This window comes from Ceratotherium simum, chromosome 19 (assembly GCF_057802395.1).
Source record: "Ceratotherium simum simum isolate JZ-2026a chromosome 19, ASM5780239v1, whole genome shotgun sequence".
Lineage (NCBI taxonomy): Eukaryota > Metazoa > Chordata > Mammalia > Perissodactyla > Rhinocerotidae > Ceratotherium > Ceratotherium simum.
In genome coordinates this window covers 29,903,435-29,925,032 of record NC_141918.1, presented here as the reverse complement: position 1 = coordinate 29,925,032, position 21,598 = coordinate 29,903,435, and the positions used below count along the sequence as shown (strand labels likewise).

At 38.0% G+C, this 21,598-nt stretch overlaps 1 protein-coding gene across 3 annotated transcripts in view; it reads left to right on the top strand.

Moving 5' to 3' along the window:
- PDSS2 (decaprenyl diphosphate synthase subunit 2) overlaps nucleotides 1-21,598 on the top strand; it is a 283,492-nt gene that overhangs the window by 211,270 nt on the left and 50,624 nt on the right. For all 3 annotated transcript variants that reach the window (XM_087443957.1, XM_087443956.1, XM_004422178.2), the window contains exons 5-6: nucleotides 11,671-11,844; nucleotides 13,089-13,220. In XM_087443957.1, the coding sequence (XP_087300083.1) occupies nucleotides 11,671-11,844; nucleotides 13,089-13,220 (306 nt within the window). The remainder of the gene's footprint in view (nucleotides 1-11,670; nucleotides 11,845-13,088; nucleotides 13,221-21,598) is intronic.

Genomic DNA, 21,598 nt, shown 5'->3' with positions numbered 1-21,598 from the left:
CTATGACATGAATGAATCTTGAAAACATTATGCTAAGTAAAAGAAGCCAGACACAAAATACTACATATTGCATCACATCATTCATACGAAATTTTCCAAAGAGGCAAATACCTAGAGACAGAAAATAGATTAAGGGTTGCCGAGGCCTGGAATTTTGGGAGAAATGAGTACAGGGTTTCTTTTGAGGGTAATAAAAATGTTCTAAAATTTATTGTGGTGATGGATGCACAACTAAAAACCATTAATTCTACACTTTAAATGGGTGAATTGTATTGTACATAAATTACATCTCAATAAAATTGCTTTTTGTAAAAAAAAAAAAAATAAGGCAATACGTTAACATGATGGTTGTTAAGACCATGCTGAAAAGATGTTAGGAGGAACGGTATAAATATACTTTCAGAACATCACTGATTGAATCCTAAGATTTATACAGAAGGTAGCTATATTAGTCAGCTTGGGCTGCTATAACAAAATACCATAGACTGGGTGGCTTAAACAATAGAAATTTATTTTCTCACAGTTCTGGAGGCTGGAAGTCCAAGACGAAGGTTCTGGCCAATTCTATGTCTGGTGAGAGCTCTCTTCCTGGCTTACAGACATGGCTGCCTTCTGTGTGCTCACATGGTGGAGAGAGAGCTGAGCAAGCTCTCTGGTGTCTCGTCTTATAAGGACACTAATCCTATTGGATCAGGGCCCCACCCTTATGACCTCATTTAACCTTAGTTACTCTTTTATTCTAAATATAAACACACTGGCAGTTAGGGCTTCAACATATGAATTTTGCAGAGACACATACATTCAGTCCATAACAGTAGTCAAGGGAAGTACCTTGTTTATGCCCTCACTCCCCCACCGTCAATGGCACAGGCTGCAGCCTGGCTTTACCCCATGCCTACCCCTTTGAGTGGTACAAGATGCCATCATCTCTTGCCTGAGCTACTCCAATAACCTCCTCCTTCGCTTCCCTGTATATAGTCCTCTCGTCTTCTAGTCTTTTCTCCACACTACCAGGGTTCTCAAAATGCTAATCTGATGCTGCTGTGCCTCCATTTCAACCCCCAGGGACATCCCATCAGGCTTGGGATAAAGACCAAAATCCTGAAAGTGACCCAAGAGACCTGCGTAGTCTGACCCCAGTCTGTTCCTCCAGCCTTGCCTTGTATTATTCTCACCCTCACCGTCTGCATGTCAGCCCCAGTAGCCTTCTGTGATTCTTCAGACATGCCGTTCTCCTTCGTATGTGCAATCCTTGCAGCCTAGAGCATGCTTCTTTATCTTCTTTACTGCTTATCCCTTTTTCATCCTTCTTATGTCAGCTCAAGTGTCACTTCCTCAGGGAAACCATCTCCAAAAGCCCCAGTCTCTGTCAGGTTCTTTTATTGTATGCTGTCATTAAAGTATATTCATTTCCCCCTTTGGAAGTATCTCAATTTGTAATTATGTATGTATTTGTCTGGTTTTCTGATTGTCTGGCTTCCCCACTAGATTGTAAGAACTAGGAATGCAAGGAGTCACTGGTTTTGCTCTGTGGCATGATCACCTAGAACAATGCCTTGTACATAAAAGATACTCAGTAAATCTTTAACAAATAAATAAATGGAGGAAGTACAAATGGCTAATCAATGGAATGACTTCCCATATTTAAATGAAATGCCACTTTTTACCTGTTAAATTCACAAGTAAAACAATAATTCTACCCAGTGGCAAGACAGACTCAAACTTGGCTGGTCAGTGTGCACATGGGAAGAAACTTTCTATAAAACAACTTGCAGAAAGTTTTAAGAGACTTTAAAATGTTCAGATCTACTGACCCAGTAATTCTAATCATAGACTCCATCGGTAGAAGCCAGCTTCTAAGATGGCCCCCAGTGAGCCCCACCTCCTGTTATTCCTTGTGTAATCCCTTCCCACATTGTATTAGGTTGGTCTATGTGACCAATAGCATACAGCAGAAATAATGGTGTGTCACTTCCAAGATTAGGTTATGAAAGATTGCAAAGCTTCCTTCTTGGGTGTGCTCTTACTCTCTCTCACTCTATTGGATCACTTGCTCTGGGAAAGCCAGCTACCATGTCATGTGAGTGGCCTATGTGGCAAAAAACTACTACCTACTGCCAACAGCCATGTGAGTGAGCTTGGGAGCAGATTCTCCAGCCCCCTTATGTGACTGTAGTTCCAGCTAACACCTTGACTACAATGTCATGAAAAACTCTGAGCTAAAACCAGCCAGCTAAGCCATTCTTGAATTCCTGACCCTTAAAAACTGTGAAATATGGGCCGGCCCCATGGCTTAGCGGTTAAGTGCACATGCTCCGCTGCTGGTGGCCCGGGTTCGGATCCTGGGCGTGCACCGATGCACCGCTTTTCTGGCCATGCTGAGGCCGCGTCCCACATACAGCAACTAGAAGGATGTGCAGCTATGACATACAACTATCTACTGGGGCTTTGGGGGGAAAAATAAATAAATAAAATTATAAAAAAAAAAACTGTGAAATAATAAATATTTGTTAAGATGCTAAGATTTGGGGTAATTTGTTATGTGGTGATAGGTAACTAATACACCATCCTGAGGAAATTCTTCCTGAAATATTTTAGCAGTTTGTGAATGTTGGCATGTGTAGACTTCATATAGTGTAAACATTTTTCATCTTAAGGAGTGAATTCATTGGAATACTTTCAGCTGAAAAAAAAGGAAAATCCAATAAAATAGATATAAAAGTAAGGAAACACATTTTACTCTAACTAAATGTGCAAAGGTAGTCGGGCATCAGGGATGGTTACCATGTCAACTCCATGATATCAAGGTTGTCTCTGTGTCTCTGCTCTGCCTCCTAGTGTCCTATTTGTTATCAGGCTGATGGCAGTTTGGCTATAGTAGTCCGGGTGTGTCTCAACAAGACAGAGCAACATCCCAAGGAAACGGTTGCCACTTCTACCTGGGTCTCTTTCTGGGAGCTCTCTGGTAGACTTCCCTCATGTCTTGTTGCCTATAATTGGACCAGATGCCCATTCCTAAATTAATCATTGGCAAAAGCACTGACTACCTGAACAAAATTAGGGTTTGTTATTAAGGAGGGAGAGGGGAGTGGATCCTAGGTGAGTGACTGTCGTGTCCACAATGGAGAGCTGTCTTGTTTCACTTTTTGAGCAGCTCATATTGTTCTTGCCTCTCAGTCCCCACTAGCCACCACTTTACCTCATCCCTGCTTACCTAGAATATAGCACTTTACCCGTTGATGGATCTTCCAGTTGTTGCCCCTCCAGTCCAAACTGTCTCTGGAGCATCCCATCTAAATTGCACATGTAATCAGATCATTTTCTGCTGAAAACAGTTTCCTAGCACCTAAATGATAAGATCCAAACCTCTGGGCCTCTTGCCTACCTGACTAGTCTCGTCTTTCTTCACCTAGCTCTCCCACTGTATGCTTCAACAATATAGAACTAATATTGATGCCCCAAAGTCATCCCCTATCCTATCTTCCTGGCTAATTCTAGTTTGTTATTCAGAACCAGATTCAGCTAACAATCCCCCCACGGAAGCCTCCTTTAACCCTTCCTTGATAGAGCTATTCATTCCCTTCTCCGTACTGTAAGCGTAGCTCTCTTTTCACATAACAAACTACTTTCTAACTAGTTACTGTGTTTCTGCCCTGATGAACTTTTACTCAAGGTCAAGGATTAATGCCTAATTCTCAAATCCACAGTGCCTGGCATATCGTAAGGACACAAAAAAATCAATTGAATTGCATCTACTGCACATTTATATGGTATGTCAAGCACTAGCATACACTGTGCGTTTCAAAGCAAGCCAGGTTTCTCTTTGGTGCTGTCCAGTTTGTTTATCTTAAAGAATTATTCAGTATTCCCTTCTGCCCCTACTGTGCAACCCATCTGAAGACTCTCTGCTGCCCTCTAGCTGTCCAAAACTTCCCCCATCCCAAGCATCCCCCCCTGCTGAAGGATTTGTGCTGTAAAATAGTCTTCCCTTCTCCATCCTGACCCCTCTTCAGCATGGTCATTCCCATACATCTCAAGAAGTACTGGCTAGAGGGGAGGCCAGGAAGAGGTTGGCTGGCCCTAGACCAAAGAATTCCTGCTTTTTAAATTCCCTGGCAACTCTTCTCTCTAATTTGTGAGTAAAATTTTAATAGCTTTATTTATTGTATGGAAGTATTTTTTAAAACAGAGTCTAGTTATATACATTTATCAAATCTTATCAGTTTCTCTCCTGTGATTTACACAGATGTAAAGTTTCCAGATATCTACTTTACTATTTCCAATGTAATTGGATTATAAGAGCAAATTATTTCATCTTATTAGATGATGCTGTTAAAATATTGTATTTTTTTCCCTTTCTTGGGATTCCTGACAAAATACTTATGATATTTACTATTTCTAATCTTGTTACTTATATGCTCTAGACTCTTGGATCTCTTCAATGGATATTATTAAAAGACTTAATTTACAGGTTTAAAATGCTTTTTTGATACATAGATAACTATGTCATTGACTCTTAAATACAACCTACTTTTTAAACTATAAAAGATATTTTGCATGTATTTCTACCATGTATTAAGCAAAATAGAATCCAATTGCTATACATCTGAGACCTATCTCTGCTACTTACTAATGTCTGATCTTGGTCAAAATACAGTCTTTTAATCTCCTTATGTGTTAAGTGGGAATAATGATAATTAAGATTTTTGAAAGCTAATGTAATAATGAATGTGAAAGCGTCATCACATAGTTAGCTCTCAGGAAATATTAGATTCTATTCTTCCCCTTGCTTCCTTCTTATCCCTAAATGTAGTCTTCATTGAAAATTTCCTGGGCCGGCCCCGTGGCTTGGCGGTTAAGTGCGTGCGCTCCGCTGCTGGTGGCCCGGGTTCGGATCCCGGGCGTGCACCGAGGCACCGCTTCTCCGGCCATGCTGAGGCCGAGTCCCACATACAGCAACTAGAAGGATGTGCAGCTACGACATACAACTATATACTGGGGCTTTGGGGGGAAAAAATCAATAAATAAAATCTTAAAAAAAAAAAAAAAAAAGAAAGAAAATTTCCTCACCTTCACTTTTTTTTCTTTTTTAAACAAAGTTGGTAAACTGTTTTGGCTCTTGGTTAGCTTCTCAAAATAACTGAAAAGGACAATTCAAAGCAAATATTTAAAATGGTGAAATGTGGCATTAGAGAGATCTGGTCTCTTATCAAACCCAAATTTATGCTGCATTTATAAAGATAGTGGCTCAGAGTATGAATCTGAACTAGAAAACATGAAAACAGGAAATATTTGCATACTTTCTTTAAAGTGCTTTTAACTCAATGGGTAGTAAGTTCCTTAGTTTCCTGAACTCTTCCTTTCTGGTAATGTGAAAGGCGGAAGTTTGGCTTGGCAGGTTCTAGTTGGGGCTTTGATATCTTCCTGGGTCAGTTAGTTTGCCTTTGTTCTGTGGCCTTGGACCAGACCTTTAATCCCGAGCAGCTGCTTTAAAAACACACTTTGGTCTCATGTGCATAGGTATGTACAAATGTATTACTACCAGAAAAGCAACTCAAAGTACACGTCCCCCAGACAACTCAGAAGCAGAACAGCATATTATATCTGAGCAAAACCACCAGTGCCACTAGCTTGGGCAAACACCATCTTTCAAGCTTCAGTTTTTTTCATGTGTGTTTTTGAACCAGCCTTACTTGAGCTAAAAGGTCATGTGACAGTGAATAAGAGACCTGTATTTTTTAAATTAATATACTTTTCTCTGACAGTCATTCGATAGGTATGATGGCATATGTTACCTTTCTGGAAAAGAAAAATCCCATCAAAGGTAATATATTCACTGAATGTATCTTCCTTTTATATATAATAAAATCTCCAGTAAAAACTGCACATACATAAGTCGATGCTTTAAGTATATCTAAATCTCCTTTACTCTGACTACATTCATTCATTTCACACCAATTCTGTATATCTGATGTCTGAAGATACTGATTGGGATGTGGTTATCAAACCAGTTTCTTGGTGTTTTACAATTGTACATTAACTTGTCCTTTGTAATAGAGCATTGTTTCTTACTATATACATGGCAAGCTGATGAAAATGAATGGAGGGACTTTGTTTCATTTGTAATCAAGTTCACAATAGGTAATAATTTAGTGTTCAAGGAATAAAATTTCTGATTAACTTAGGAACAGAATTATTAGTTTATGATCTGATTAACGTAGGATAGCAGATTTCAAGGGACTGTAAATTAATTGTTTCTTGGTTATCTGAATTTTCTAATTTTTTTCGGTGATCATGTATTACTTGCATAATATAAAATGTAGAAATGATGAATAATAAAATGTCTTAATCTGATAAGAAAACATATAATGAACAAAACGGAATCTTTGATCATTAGAGATCCTGCAAGAATTATTCCGAAATAGAACCATATTGAGTTATCTATATCTTTATATTCATATATATACATGCCATTCCTGGACTGAGAGCCTCTTGAGGACGGGCTAGTTATTAACCTTCATGTCTATATATTACTTCTCAGAGAACCTGACCCATAATAGAATTGAAATAAATGTTTGTTGTAAATGAGAGTGGTATACAAACCACAAAAAGTTAGAGAGTCATATAAATTTTTTAAATGTTAATTTAAGAATTTGAGACCAAGAAATATAAAATTTTATACTCATTACCTTTTTTCTTTTTTAACAACTTTATTGAGATATATTTTACATACAATAAAATTAACCTGTCTCAAGCATACAATTCAAGATTTTTAGTAACTTTCTTGAGTGATACAACTATCACCATAAATCGGTTTTAGAACATTTTCACACACACTCGCATAAGGTCCCTCATGGCTGTTTACGTTCCCACCCCCGGCCCAGGCAGCAACTAATCTACATTTTGTATAAATAGAATCGTACAATCTGTGGTCTGTTGTGGCTGCGTGCTTTCACTTAGCTTAATGTTTCTGAGGTTCATCCATGGCGTAGCATGTGTCCGCAGTTCCTTCTTTTTTGTTGCTGAATAGCTTTCCATTGTATGGATATAGCTACTCATTAGCTTCTAAAATTTTTTTAAAGAACATTCAACTACTTAATAAATTCAACAGATAAACACGGTTCTATTCATTTAGCAAACATATGTTGAAAATTAAATGTGGCCTAAGTGATTAAAAAATATAAAGGTAACCATATTCAGCCCTCAAGGAAACAGACATGCGATCATACAATTCAGGGAGAATTAAGTCCTGTGTTGAAATATAAATAAGGTGATGTTAGTCTAAAAGCAAAAGTATTTGTGGGAGTATTTGAGAATGCTTCTCAAAGAAGTGATATTTAAACTGGATATGTTCAGTTTACTGGGCAGGGAATGGGAGGAGATGATATTCCCTTTGAAACGAATAATATTTTTAAATTCACACAAGTGAGAAAATATGTGTTTTATTCAAGAAACAGCAAATTGTCCTGTGTTACTGAAATGCGGGCCTCAATGGGGATGTTTTGGATAGGAGACGGAGCCAGCAGTATTGCTTGGTACCAAAAAGGAGAGCTTTGAGTGCTATGCTATAGAGTTTCTCTTGATTGTGTGGGTGGTAGGAAGGCATTCAAGGAGAATTATTTCAATTCTTTATTGTGTCCAATTTAGGAAAGATAGAGGAAGGTGGAAAATAGTAGGGAAAGAGAAAGATACCAAAAGAAAGATAGAGATTCAGCAAATATTTACTGCACATCTAATGCACTATATGGGGTGCTAATGTTTCAGAAGAGCACAAAACAGGCAAAGTTCTTGCTTTCATGGAGCCGACATTCTAGTGAACGGGAGAGGCAATAAACCATTAAACAAATAACTGTATCAAGTGTACAGTAATATCAAGGGAAAAGTGTTTAACGCAGGGTACAGAGACAGGAAATGATGGGGGAGGGATGTGGAATTGAAATATGATTACAGACCCAAAAGCAATGAGAAATGGAGCCGAGCCAGCATCTGGGGAGAGTGTGTGACAGAGACTAGCAAGTGCAGAGGCCTCAAGGAGGAGCATGCCTGGAGGGAGCATTTGAGAAAAAGCACGAAGGCCAATGTGGTCTGTCTGGTTTATGTTTTAAAAGGATCACCCTGGCAGCTGGGTGATCAGCAACAATAGACTGTTAACTGTCTATGTATTTCATTTCACATGTGTGTGGGCTTATATGTAGGATTAATTCCTAGAAGTAGGATTGCTGGGTCACAGGGCAAATACATTTGTAATTTTGATAGCTATTGTGAAATTTCTATCCAGTCTTCACTTCCACGAGCCGTGTTTGAGAGGACTATTCCTTCACAGCCTCACCAACACTAAGAGTGAAGCTTTCGGGAGGTGTAAGTTTCTTTGCGTTGTTCAAAAACTCCCAAATCAAGATGTTCACAGGATTGCATTCCTTCTGAGTGCTCTAGGGGAGAATCTGTTTCTTTGCCTTATCTAGTTTCTGCCTTCATTCCTTGGCTTGTGGCCCCATCTTTCATCTTCAAATCCAGTAGCATAGCATCTTCTCATCTCCCTCTCTCCTGTCATCACAGACTCTGCTGCCTCCCTTTTATGAGGATCCGTTTGATTACATTAGGCCCACCCAATTTATCTGGGCTAATCGCCCCATCTCAAGATCCTGAATTTAGTCATAACTTCAAAGTCCCTTTTGCTGTGTAAGGTAATATTCACCAGTTCCAGGATTTAGGATATGGACGTCTTTTCGAGGGGCCATTATTGGCCTACCACAGGGAGATTTGCCATTTGTCTGTGATAGGAAATGGAAATACTTTTCCTTATGTCTTTTGTCTTCCCACATTGCCTATAGTTTTGTGGTTGTTTTGCTTTTATTTCTGCTATTTGGAGTTTAACTGGTAAATAGTGTGAAAGGCAGATCAGTCTTTATTTTTTTCCAGATAGCTATTCAGTCGTACCAGCACCATTTGCTGAAAAGTCCAACTTTTCCCTAAAATATAGTAAATTCCTGTATATAGTTTGATTGATTTCTGGACTTTCTTTTTTGTTCCATTGTTTGTCTAAAAAGTACACAATTTTTTTAAATTACTGAGGCTTTATAGTATACTATACTATCTGGTAGGGCAAGACGTCATTTGCTCTCCCATACACACACACATGCCCCCACACTACTCTTCTTTTTTGTGGTTTTCCTGCCTATTCTTGTTTGGTTTTTCCTGTGTGAGCTTTAGAATCAGCTTGCCTGGTCTAGGGGGGGTGGGGGGATGAGGAGAGTGGGGGAGGGAAGGTGTTAGTTTTATTGGAGTAATTTTATGAGGCTGGATCTTACTATCTTTAAACATGATATGTCTTTATATTCATTCAAGTTACTTTTGTTCCTTCAGTAGTATTCTAACATTTTCTTCATATCAATTTTGTGTATATCTAAGTTTATTCCCAGATTTTTAATCTTTCTTTTCATAGATATAATGGAAAAAAAGACCCTATTTATAATACTTTCTCTTTAGTTTTTATGCATGAAAGCTATGGTTAATACATTTATTATATTAATTATAAATTATATTAATTTTATATGTTGCTACCTTACTGAATTATCTTCTTGTTTGTAGTAGTATTTTAGTTGTTTCTTGGTTTTTCCCAATATACAGTTATATTGTCTTCAAATAGTGATAGTTAAACTCTTCGTTTCTAATTTTTATATATTTGTCCTTTTCTTGCCTCTTCTATTAAATAGCAGTGGTGTTGTATGCATCTCTATCTTATTCCTGATTTTAGGAAGAAAGGCTCATGTGTTTCCCCATAAAATATTTGCTGACTTTTGGGTATGCACACGTGCACATACACACACACACACACACACATACATACATGCACACACAAACACGTGCCCCTGTCATATTAAAGAAATACACATCTGTTCCTGTTTTATTCAGCACTTTTTTTCCCATCCAGAATAGGAGTTGAATTTTGTCAAATGCCTCTTTCGTATATATGAAGAGATAATATGGCTTTTATCTTAGGTTTATTAATATGATATATTAACTTTGCACATTTTAAATACATCTCAGATTTCTGAAATTAAATGTTTTTATTTTATACCTAATGTTTTGTGAAGCAGGTCTCAAGTTTGTGAACTGCTTCTCCCCTGTGTAGCTTTTTTGATTATTACACAATGCTATGTTGCATATTTGCAACTGTCATAAGTAGAACTCTTTTTGTTTACAGGCTTAATAAAATTAAGCTGAGAATTTGATCTGACCAGTGGACTGAAGATTGCATTCAGCATGGTGAAAGAAGTGGGGCTAAATCTGAGCTGACCTTTTAATGATCCCTGTTTAAGTTTTCTTATTATTTTTTATTTTGTCCTCAAATAATGGTGGAAGGAGAGGATTGTGGTATGGGCGGCAGGAAGTAAAGTGTTTGGATTAATTAATCCTTCTGGATAGGTTCTAATTAGTATGAGGTTTCAAAGAAACACTGTAAAATGAACATTGTTTTATATATTTGCTTCATCATTTTTGTCCTCAGAGAGCTCACTGCCTAGAGCAGAACTGTCCAATAGGATAGCCACTAGCTCCTTGTACCTATTGAATACTTGAAAGGTGGTTAGTGATGTCCTGTAATTGTAAAATCCACACTGATTTTGAAAAATTAGTATAAAAATATATAAAATATCTCAATAATTTTATGTTGATTATATGTTGAAATAATATTTTGGGTATTGTGGCATAGGTAAAACATGTCATTAGGATTAATTTCACCTTTTTTTCACTTTTTTAATGTAGCTACTAGCAAATTTTAAATTGCATATGTAGCTTACATTATGTTTTTATTGGACGTCACTGGTGTAGAGGCAGTAGGCGTGTGTATACTTACTTACAGATACTACAATTATTTTCATAATTTAAAAAGATGAAATTAGGGCCGGCCCCGTGGCTTAGCGGTTAAGTGCGCACGCTCCGCTGCTGGCAGCCCGGTTTGGATCCTGGGCGCGCACTGTCGCACCTGCTTCTCCGCATGCTGAGGCCGCGTCCCACGTACAGCAACTAGAAGGATGTGCAGCTGTGACATATGACTATCTACTGGGGCTTTGGGGGGAAAAAATAAATAAATAAAAATTAAAAAAAAAGATGAAATTAAATAAACTACAGTTATATCCTCCGTTATCACTTTGTTTCTTCTTATGGGAATGAACTTTGATGAATAATGTAATATAATCGTACTCCATTCTAATGGGTTACCTCCTCTCTAATTTTTCCATTTAACTGTTTATAAGAGAATGCTGTTCTTTCATTATGCCCTTGACATTTTCACATAAGTTAAAGGCAATAGGATTCTTGTATTTTAGAATACTAGCACTTAACTGATGTGAATATAGAAGGGGGTTAGTTTGGAGGTCCAAGTTTCTAATTTTGCCATATCCTAAAAATATATTTTAATAGAAGTTCCCTAGCTCAAAATAAAATTTGCTTCAGTGTTTCTTTCATTTTTCTTCCCCATTACCCCCAAAAAAGCAGTTCCCACCTCCTTAGTTCTCTTTAGGTAGAGGTGAGGTTCAGCATCTTGTAGTTCTGTCTTATTGCAATAGCCTGAGTGTTTTGAATAGTTCATTTCTTAACTCTTATTTTTGAAGAACTGAAACAGATTACTCCTAAAGCTTTTTTTATCTTGGCTTTTGTTGCATTTTTTAGGAAAATTATATCACAGATGATATTGGAATATCGACTTGGAAGGAGCAGACTTTTCTCTCTCATGGTGCCTTATTAGCAAAGAGCTGCCAAGCTGCAATGGAATTAGCAAACCATGATGCTGAGGTTCAGGATATGGCATTTCAGTATGGGAAGCACATGGCCATGAGTCATAAGGTATTTGCACACCCTTTCTCTTTTTCCAGTACTTAAATAACAAAAATGATAGACAAGAAACCTTTTGCCATTTAATAAGCTGCTTTTATATCTCAAAAAATGTTAAAATCCATCAATCGTAGATGGTGATTGGTCTATAATATAAACAGTATGATTGGTGAATACTGTGTAATTTTGATAGTAAGCTATAGCTTACTTAAACCATATTTGTGATGTTTGTCTTTTCTTACCACCTGAAAGAGTTCTTGAAAGAATTCTTGCAAATTATTAAATAACATGTAATGTTGCCATTCACAGAATGGAAGAGTATTTGCATTTTTGTTACAGTTCCCTTATAGTTCCTTATGTAAAATGAATTGTGGAAAGTTAATGAAATTTAGAAATGTACTGAGAGAAATTGAAAACTTTAATTCTAATAACTGATTCTTTTGAATGGGCATAATGAAATATAAAATGTCCCAAGATTAGCTGTTATATGGTTCCCTCTATGTATATGTAATTTTAAAATTCCATTTAATATATATTTCTTAGATGTTACTTAAATAGCTTAGAAGAAGGGGGAAATATATACATATATAGATAATATCTCCAGATGAGTTTTTACATATTTTATTAAATTTTAGATTACTTTATTAACCAATTATATTTATTAAATATTTTTCTAAATCTTTACCTTGAACTTAAAAAGTAAAATAAAGGCTGCTGTCAAATAAAAAAGAAATGTGTTAGGGGAGAATTATTTTAAAGAATTTTGGGGGCCAGCCCCGTGCCTTAGTGGTTAAGTGCGTGCACTCTGCTACTGGTGGCCTGGGTTCGGATCCTGGGCACACACCGTCGTGCTGCTTGTCCGGCCATTTTGAGGCGGCGTCCCACATACAGCAACTAGAAGGATGTGCAGCTGTGACATACAACTATCTACTGGGGCTTTGGGGAGAAAAAGGGAAAAAAAAAGGAGGAGGATTGGCAACAGATGTTAGCTCAGGGCCGGTCTTCCTCAGCAAAAAGAGGAGGATTGGCATGGATGTTAGCTCAAGGCTGATCTTCCTCACAAAAAAAAAAAAATAATAAAGATTTTGAAGATTATTGTTCATATGAACTGTTCTTTTGCTTATTAAAGTACATCTAAAAACTGCATTCCTTAAGCTTCATTTTCCACTGTATTAACTAGTGCTTTCTGTATATGATGATAACATACTAGTGTATATGCATTTCACTGATTTAACTGTTTTGACTACTCCTTCTAGATAAATTCTGATATCCAGCCTTTTATTAAAGAAAAGACCAGTGACTCCACGACTTTTAATCTAAACTCAGCTCCTGTAGTCTTACATCGGGAGTTTCTTGGAAGAGATTTGTGGATTAAGCAGATTGGAGAGGTAAAATGAAATTACTCCTATTTTAGGTACCAGTAGTATTTAGTTGATTTTAGAACATAATTCATATTTTATGATGATCTAAGACATCAGCCATATAGATCATATAGATCAGCCATAGAAGAGCTATTCGTATAACAGGTAAAACTCTTACTTTGTAATCTACATTTTTAAGAGGTAAAATGTTAGTTAAAAGTTAGAAACTGCAATACTGTGTTTTCTTATTATCTGAGTTCTTAGAATACTGCAACACAAAACTAGTGCCTGTGGTGAATGCTAATTAACTCAGATTTTTTTTTCTAAAGGCTTTCAAAAATTGGGCTATGGTAATAGCACCACCCTTTAACTGACGGCAATTTCCCATCTGTAGACTCTAGCACAAGCTGCAGAATTCCAGGAGCTCCGTCTGTCAGCTCATTGGGTTATTTTAAAACAAACTTGGACCCTGAACATTCAAGTTCTGAGGCGTTATCAAAGGAAAGAAAGCATGGGTAACTGGGAAGGGTAAAGGGGCTTGACTTGGGTAAATTTCCCACTTTTTTGTGGGTAGAGGAGGTGTGAAAGATGAAAGGGAACTTTTTTGGTTTTATTTTAATAAAATAAAACTCGGGCACAAAAAGTCTGCCCTTTTATCCAGAGCTTCATGGAATTTATTTAACTTCATGGTTCTAATTGATTGGGTTAATCTGAGACTCGGGACATGGGGAACCAGGCACAGCTGAGGGTGGGTAGCCGCCGCCGTACCTAAAGCAAAGAGAGCCCAAGTGATGTCTGCATTCAGAAAGATAAGATTCTCCCTCTCCTACCCTGCCTCCCTTATTGGCTCTCAAAATGCTGGCAACCAGCTTAAAATCCCTTATATTCACCAGGTAGAAAACGAGAGGATTCCTTTCTGGGAACTGTCAAACCCAGGAGAAGACCTGCAGATGTGGCAGTTTGGGGCTCCCTCAGTAAATGTGCCACGTCCCTGACCAGCCCTCCTGCAGTGAGGCCCACATGCTGACAAGCCTCAGAGGATCCAAGTGCACAGAATATCCACTGGAAGGAGTATAGGTAATAGAGGAGCACTGGGCATTTGAGAAAAGCCTCTGCCGTGAAAGAATGAGTCAAAAGCAAACTGACGCAGAGAGGGAACTCAGAGACGTGCAAGACAAGAAAGACATTTTCAAAAGCACTGTAATCAATATACTCAGTGAGATAAGATATTAAAGCCATGAAATAAGAACAGGTGGTATATAAAAAAAGGATAAAGAATAAGAAAGCAGAGTTATAAAATTTTAAAATATGAAAAAATAATTTTTTTTAAAAATCAGAAGAATAGAAGATATAAATGAGAAAATCTCCCCAAAAGTTGAAGAAAAAGACCATAGTAAATAGAAAAGATGAAAAAATTAGAGAACCAATTCAGGAGATCCTATATCTATTATAAGTCCCAGAAAGAGAAAACTGAAAATGGAGGTGAGAAAATTAACAAAGAATTTTTTACAAAGAAAAGAAAAATTCCAGTATTGAAGGACCTGAGTCTCCAAATTGAAATTGTGCCCTAAATAATGAATTTAAAAAGACCCACACCGGGCCCACCTGGTGGTGCAAGCGGTTAAGTGCGCGTGCTCTGCTGCAGCGGCCTGGGGTTCGCCGGTTTGGATCCCGGGCACACACCAATGCACTGCTTGTCAGGCCATGCTGTGGCGGCATCCCATATAAAGTGGAGGAAGATGGGCATAGATGTTAGTCCAGAGCCAGTCTTCCTCAGCAAAAAGAAGAGGATTGGCAGATGTTAGCTCAGGGCTGATCTTCCTCACACACACACAAAAAAAGACCCACACCAAGTCACATCACTATCAAATTTCAAAACAATGGGGATAAAGAAGAGATCCTAATACTTCCAAAAAGAAAAAGAAAAACCTACATACAAAGGATCAAAAATCCGTAATGGCCTTAGTAGTGACACTGAAATCTTCAAGACAATCGAGTAATACCTTCAGCATTCAAAGAGAAGATTGTCTCCAATTTAGAATTTTATGCCAGTCATATTATCAAGTGCGATATTAACTAAAGACAATTTAAAACAGAGAAACAAGGTCTCAGAAAACTTACCTCCCTAGAATCATTTTTCAGGGAGCAGGTGATGTATTCTCTCGGGACAAGGGAATAACCAAGAAAGAGAAAGACATGGAATTTTAGAAACTAGGGGATCAGATATAGGCGTGAGGCAATGGGAATTCCCAGGACAATATGAAGGGAAGAATAATAAACAAAGACAACACTGCCAACAATAAGAGCACTTACTATGTTCTGATGAGAAACCTGAGGCACAGAGAGATTAACTAACTTGTGCACAGTAGCACAGCTAGCAAGTGGTGGAGCCGGGATTCAAACGCAGGCAGCCTGGCTACAGGACCCACATCCTTAAGTAACATGCTACACTGTCTCTCATTCAAGCAAGTCCTAGGCTAATGGCTAGGCATCCAGTCCAGACTGGGACAAGAGGACAAACATCTCTAGGAGAAGTATCTCCAAGGGAAAAAATGGAACTGATGATCACCTAATGTACGTGACCGTAATGAGAATTTAGGGACAAATTAATGATAGGTACATAGAAAACTAAGTGTTCCAGTTACTATTACTGCATAACAAATTACCCCAAGACTTAGCTGCTTAAAATAACCATTTTATTATGTTCATGGAATCTGTGGGTCAGGAATTTGGACAGCATGTAGGGCATGTCTGCTCCATGATGTCTGGGGCCTCAGCTGGAAAAACCTAGAGGCTGGAGGTGACTCAGTGATGCTGGAGACTGGTTTCCTCTGGAGGCTCCACTAACACCCGGCACCTGGGCTGAGCTATAGGGAAAAGCAGGCTGCTGACTAACCAGAGTGCTCACAGAATGGACCCTCCGTTTAGTTTGGCTTCCTCACAGCATGGCAGCCTCAGAGTAGTCGGACTTCTTACTTGCTGGCTCGGAACTCCAAACACAAGTGTTCCAGCAAACAAGGCAGAGGCTGCATCATTTTTTATAAACCAGCCTCCAAAGTCACACAGTCATTTCCAAGGTCTCCTATCAAAATAGTCACAAGCCCACCCAGAATCAAGGGGAAGGGCTGTAGACCTCACCTACCAATGGAAAGAGTTTCAAAGAATTTGGGGCCCACATTTTAAACAGCCACACTAAACATATGGAATAAAATGAGGCAGTGATTAGCTGTAGTGAAAAAATTTTAAATGTATAAGAAAGCAAATGTAATCATAATGCTCTACATGGCTTAGAGAATGGTATTTATATAGCATAAAAATGTAAATACCAAATATTGATTTAAACCAAAAAGTGTAATCAATGCGAGGAGAGTAGAGAAAATGATATTTGGTTATGTAAGAAATGTAATTATTCCTTTCATGGTAGGGTTAATAGGTAATGTATAAAATTTAAAAATCAAGGAACAACAATAGTTGAAGATAAACAGCAGAAGAAACAGCTAAAGAGAGGGACACAGGACAGACAGGGTCTGGAGAGTGCTAGGTTGTTTTGTTAGAAGTCTTGTATTATTCAACTTTTTTTTGTTTTGTTTTTGGTGAGGAAGATTAGCCTTGAGCTAACATCTGTTGCCAGTCTTCCTCTTTTTTCTGAGGAAGATTGGCCCTGAGTGAACATCTGTGCCCATCTTCCTCTATTTTATATGTGGGACACCTGCCACAGCATGGCTTGATGAGCAGTGTGTAGGTCCGTGCCCAGGATCCAAACCTGCAAACCCTGGGCCACCAAAGCGGAGCACACGAACTTAACCACTACACCACTGGGCCAGGCCCATTAAATACTATAAATATATTTGTTTTTATTTTTAAACTTTTAGTTTAAAAATTTATGTACTTTGCTATAGTAATTCCACTTCTAATAATCTAGCCCAAGAAGAATATCAGAGATGTGGGCAAAGACTTACATGTGAAAATATGTAGTAAAATACTAATTCTAAAAGAAAAAAAGTGAAAATTGATCCATTTAAAAACAGAAAAGGGTTAAATGAAGTATAGTACCATGAAATATCACACAGCTATATATTGTATTGGTATATATTGTATTACTTTATATTGTATTGTATATATTGTACTATATATATTGTATACTATATATTGTATTACTAGGGTGTATTTGTGTGTTTTCCGACAGCTGAACCGAAAATACATATACAGATGGTGTTAGTAGCTCTAATTGGGTTACATTAGAATACATTGCAGATTTACATTTCAGTTGAAAAGATCTAGCTACATATGTTAAATGAAAGCTACCAACTCTCCCTTGGCTATTCACATATATACATATACATATAAGAGTAGCATAGATATGAATTTTAAAGAAGCTTCAGAGGAAAGGGACATGTTTAACTCTTAGTTTCTTTGCAAGCATACGAAGTTGTAAATGTAGACAACATGAGAGTCCAGGATTTCCTAAACAGCTGGTTAAATATTCCCAAATCATTATCCTCAACTTGATTTTAGATTCAAAGGGATAGCCTTTCCTTAGCCTATGCCTTAGGCAAGTAAGTCATGTAAATCAAATTGATCTTGTCCAGAGGTCAGTAAACCCTGCAGAGATGATGTCCGTGAGCAGATGATGTCCCGCCCTCCATCCTAGGTTCCCTGTGATCATCTCTAAATCCTCATCCTTCAGTGAAGACTGGCAGTTTATTGCCCACCTCAAGGGCCTGCCAGGCTGCTGTGGTTTGCTGCAGGACTTCAGGCCCTTCTCCTTATATCCACGTGTCTGAGTCATGAACAGGGTCACTGGTGAAGAGAAGATGAATTCATCTGAAGCAAATAAGAAATAAGGAATTAGTTTCTGTCATGCAGGGGGCAACATTCTTCAGATTGAAGACTCCTTACTTAAATTTATTTTAATCCTCTAAATTATAATATTCATGTTTATATTAAGCTCTGTAAGATAATGATCTTGTTCTGTGAATACCCCCTAGTGAGAGTTAGGGAACAGAATTTGCATAACATTTAAGAGGGACATTCTATCCCGAATCTCAAGGGGGTTGCTTGTTAATCCTGAAATTAGTTCTAGTGCTCTTTCCAATTTTTCGTGATGTTTACCTCCTCTACATTTTTGTGATCCTTTCCTCCCCCGGGTTTTCAATTTTATTGCAAGATTCATAAGAATAATAGTGAATTCACCTTTGAATTACCCATAGTACCAAGCAGAGTGACTTATGAAGAGTAGTCATCCAACTAGTATTTGTTTTTGTTAAATAGAAAGAGTCAAGTTGGTACAGCAGAAATGGCCCGTAGAGGACCTGGATTCTAGTTTGGGCTCAGCTAGCATCTGTATAACCTTAATCACATTCTTTCATGTCCTTGTTACTATTTTCTGTAAAATGATGGCATTGAAATAGATCATTTCTAAGGTCCCTTTCAGCTTTCAAATAAATCTAAGAAATAGGTCTCTTAGGCAAGAGATGCGTTATAAGAAAAATATTTATCTCTATTAGAAGCTTAGTACTAGTTTTGACACTGAGAAATAGAAAAGTCCTGCTCCCAATGATGGAAATCGCCTATGATTTCTTATTGTCACATGTAAAATTACTTCCTCGCTCTGCTCAGACAGGTTTGTGTCCCATCTACCCTTTTGATTTCCTGCTTGGGGAGAGTGAGAATTAATGACTAGACCAGGAATGGAGGAGGAGATCACATCCCCTTAGTGCCCGTTCAACATCATTGTGAAGCCAGGAAGATGAACACATCTGGAATTTTTCATATCAGGTTCTGCTGCCTCCTCTCCAGCTCCCCAGATCTTAAGATTAGATAGCCCTCTTCCATCACACCCATAGGCATACACACATGCATGAGCACACACATACCCCCCATACCCTTGCACAAGAGGCAGTTCAGAGCGCCAGGCCAGACCTGAAACAGCTGAAAAATATTTGTTGAGCAATGTCTCCATACTAAATTCTACAGATCCCTCCCTACCCTAATTTTAAATTTAAATTTGTAGCTGCTGAAAAATAATGATCAGGTAAAAATACTGATAGTGAATGGGTGATTCACCCTAGGGAGGTGAAGTCATTACTCAGTTATCATTTTGATTCCTAATAAAAGAAAGTAGAATCCTTCAGAGAACCACAGAGCTCTGACTCTCTCAGGGAGTCCAGGGGCTATTGCAGGTCAGCAAGCTTTGTTTTTAATGATCCTTCCAGTTTTCAGCTGCCATTATAAGTCACCTGAGGAAATAAGAATTATGATTATATTTTCCTGGCTATTTCTGAAAATACTAAAATGTCACTTAGGCTTGTGACATTCTGACACTGTCATAATCAGCCATAAACTATCCTAAGTGAACCACGTGTTACCAATGCTAAGCTATAACTCATTTGTCCCCAGATATCCTATTACTTCTTATTAAAAAAATGAAACAATTGCTAGGCAAGGCTGGTGTGCATGAATATAACACATGTATATTCTTAAACAAAAGACAAAATGCACATTCAGAAAGTCCTCATTAATGCCACGTGATACTCTTCTAATTTTTGTTAAATAATTTAAATTATTTTGAGTTGTTTCAAAAGGAATAATATTGACAACATCCTCTACCATAGAGGGTGTACAGTGTGGGCATTTGAAAGGACTGTATATAAAACCACAAAGACTCTGATATGTTTCTAGATATCTCCTAAATTAAAATATTTCTGAAGGTTTTCTGTTGCACTTAAGGAAACAAAGTGCTTGACTACAGGAGATACAGCAGTAAATTGCCTGAAGGTTTGTCTGTGACCTTGTAAAGAAGGAATAAGAGAAACACACAAATGTAAGGAATCCCGTAATTGATGCCATTTGGAGAGCTCAGAGGAAAGATTGTTCATATCCAATTGGGAAAGTCAAGAAAGGGTTTGTGAAGTAGGTGATATCAAGATTGAGAGAGTCCTTGAAGAAGAAGATCTTGATAGCAAAAATGGGCCTGACGCGCTTCCTAGGCAACAGAAGCCATGAAAAGGGGATGCAAATGGGCAGCATACAGTGTATTCAAAGAAAAAAAGGTATTATAATTTGGATGGAATGTGAAAAACATGGATCAGTTTAGGGACAGATGAAGAATTGCTCTGAAATAGTACATAATACCTGTATTTGAAGACTTTACTTCGAACAAAAACATGTACATGAGTGTTAAGATCAGCAATATTTACAATAGCCACAAAGTGGAAACAAGCCAATGTCCATCAAATGATGAATGGAAAAAAACATGGTATATCCATACAATGGAATATTACTTGTCCATAAAAAGGAATGGAGTATTGATATATGCTACAACATGACAAAAATGTTCTGGAACTAGAGAGTGGTGATAGCTGTACAACATGGTGAATGTACTAAATGCCACTGAATTACACCCTTTAAAATGGTTAAAATAATAAATTTTATGTTATGTGAATTTTAGCTCAGTTAAAAAAAAAAGACTTTGGGTTGTTTGCCTGTGGAAAATGAACTTGATGCAGAAGTCATAAAGAGACATTGAAAGTTTTTGAACTAGGTACTGTCAAGGTCTGAAACATGTTCTAGGAAACTATATCTGGCTACATTATATAGGATGAAAGGAACAAGGAGATACTAGAGAGAAAGAGATCAGTTAGGAAGTTTTTGGGAACCTGCTGATAAGTGCAGGAGGAAAGTCCCATTCAGAGTGTTGGCAATGAGAATGGGAGGGTAGGGAGGTTAGATATAAAACTCATTTCAGAGAAAAAATGTAAAGGACCTGAAAACTGATATGATAGGGAGAAGCTGGCAGGTGTGTACTGGGGAGGCGGGGTCAGAGGCCAAAACCAGGCTTTTGAACATGGACAACAGGAAGAATTTTGCCTTAATAGAAATAGGAGGGGCCGGCCCCGTGGCTTAGCAATTAAGTGCACATGCTCCACTACTGGCGGCCCAGGTTCGGATCTCGGGCGCGCACCGACGCACCACTTGTCCTGCCATGCTGAGGCCGCATCCCACATACAGCAACTAAAAGGATGGGCAACTATGACATACAACTATCTACTGGGGCTTTGGGGAGAAAAAGGAGGAAAACAAAAGAGGAGGATTGGAAATAGATGTTAACTCAGGGCTGGTCTTCCTCAGCAAAAAGAGGAGGATTGGCATAGATGTTAGCTCAGGGCTGATCTTCCTCACAAAAAAAAAAGAAAAAAAAGAAATAGGAAAGTTAAGTGAAAAAACTTGTGTTAAGTTTGGTTTTTGACATGGTGAGCTTGAGATACACCATGAAGGTTGGTGGCCACCTTGGGACCTGGCCACTGGAGGAAACAACTCAGTTCTCTCAGCCTGATTTCCTTGCTCATGGCCTTTCTGCAATCTGGGTAGATTTTTTTTCTTGATCAAACTGCGCAATTTTTAAT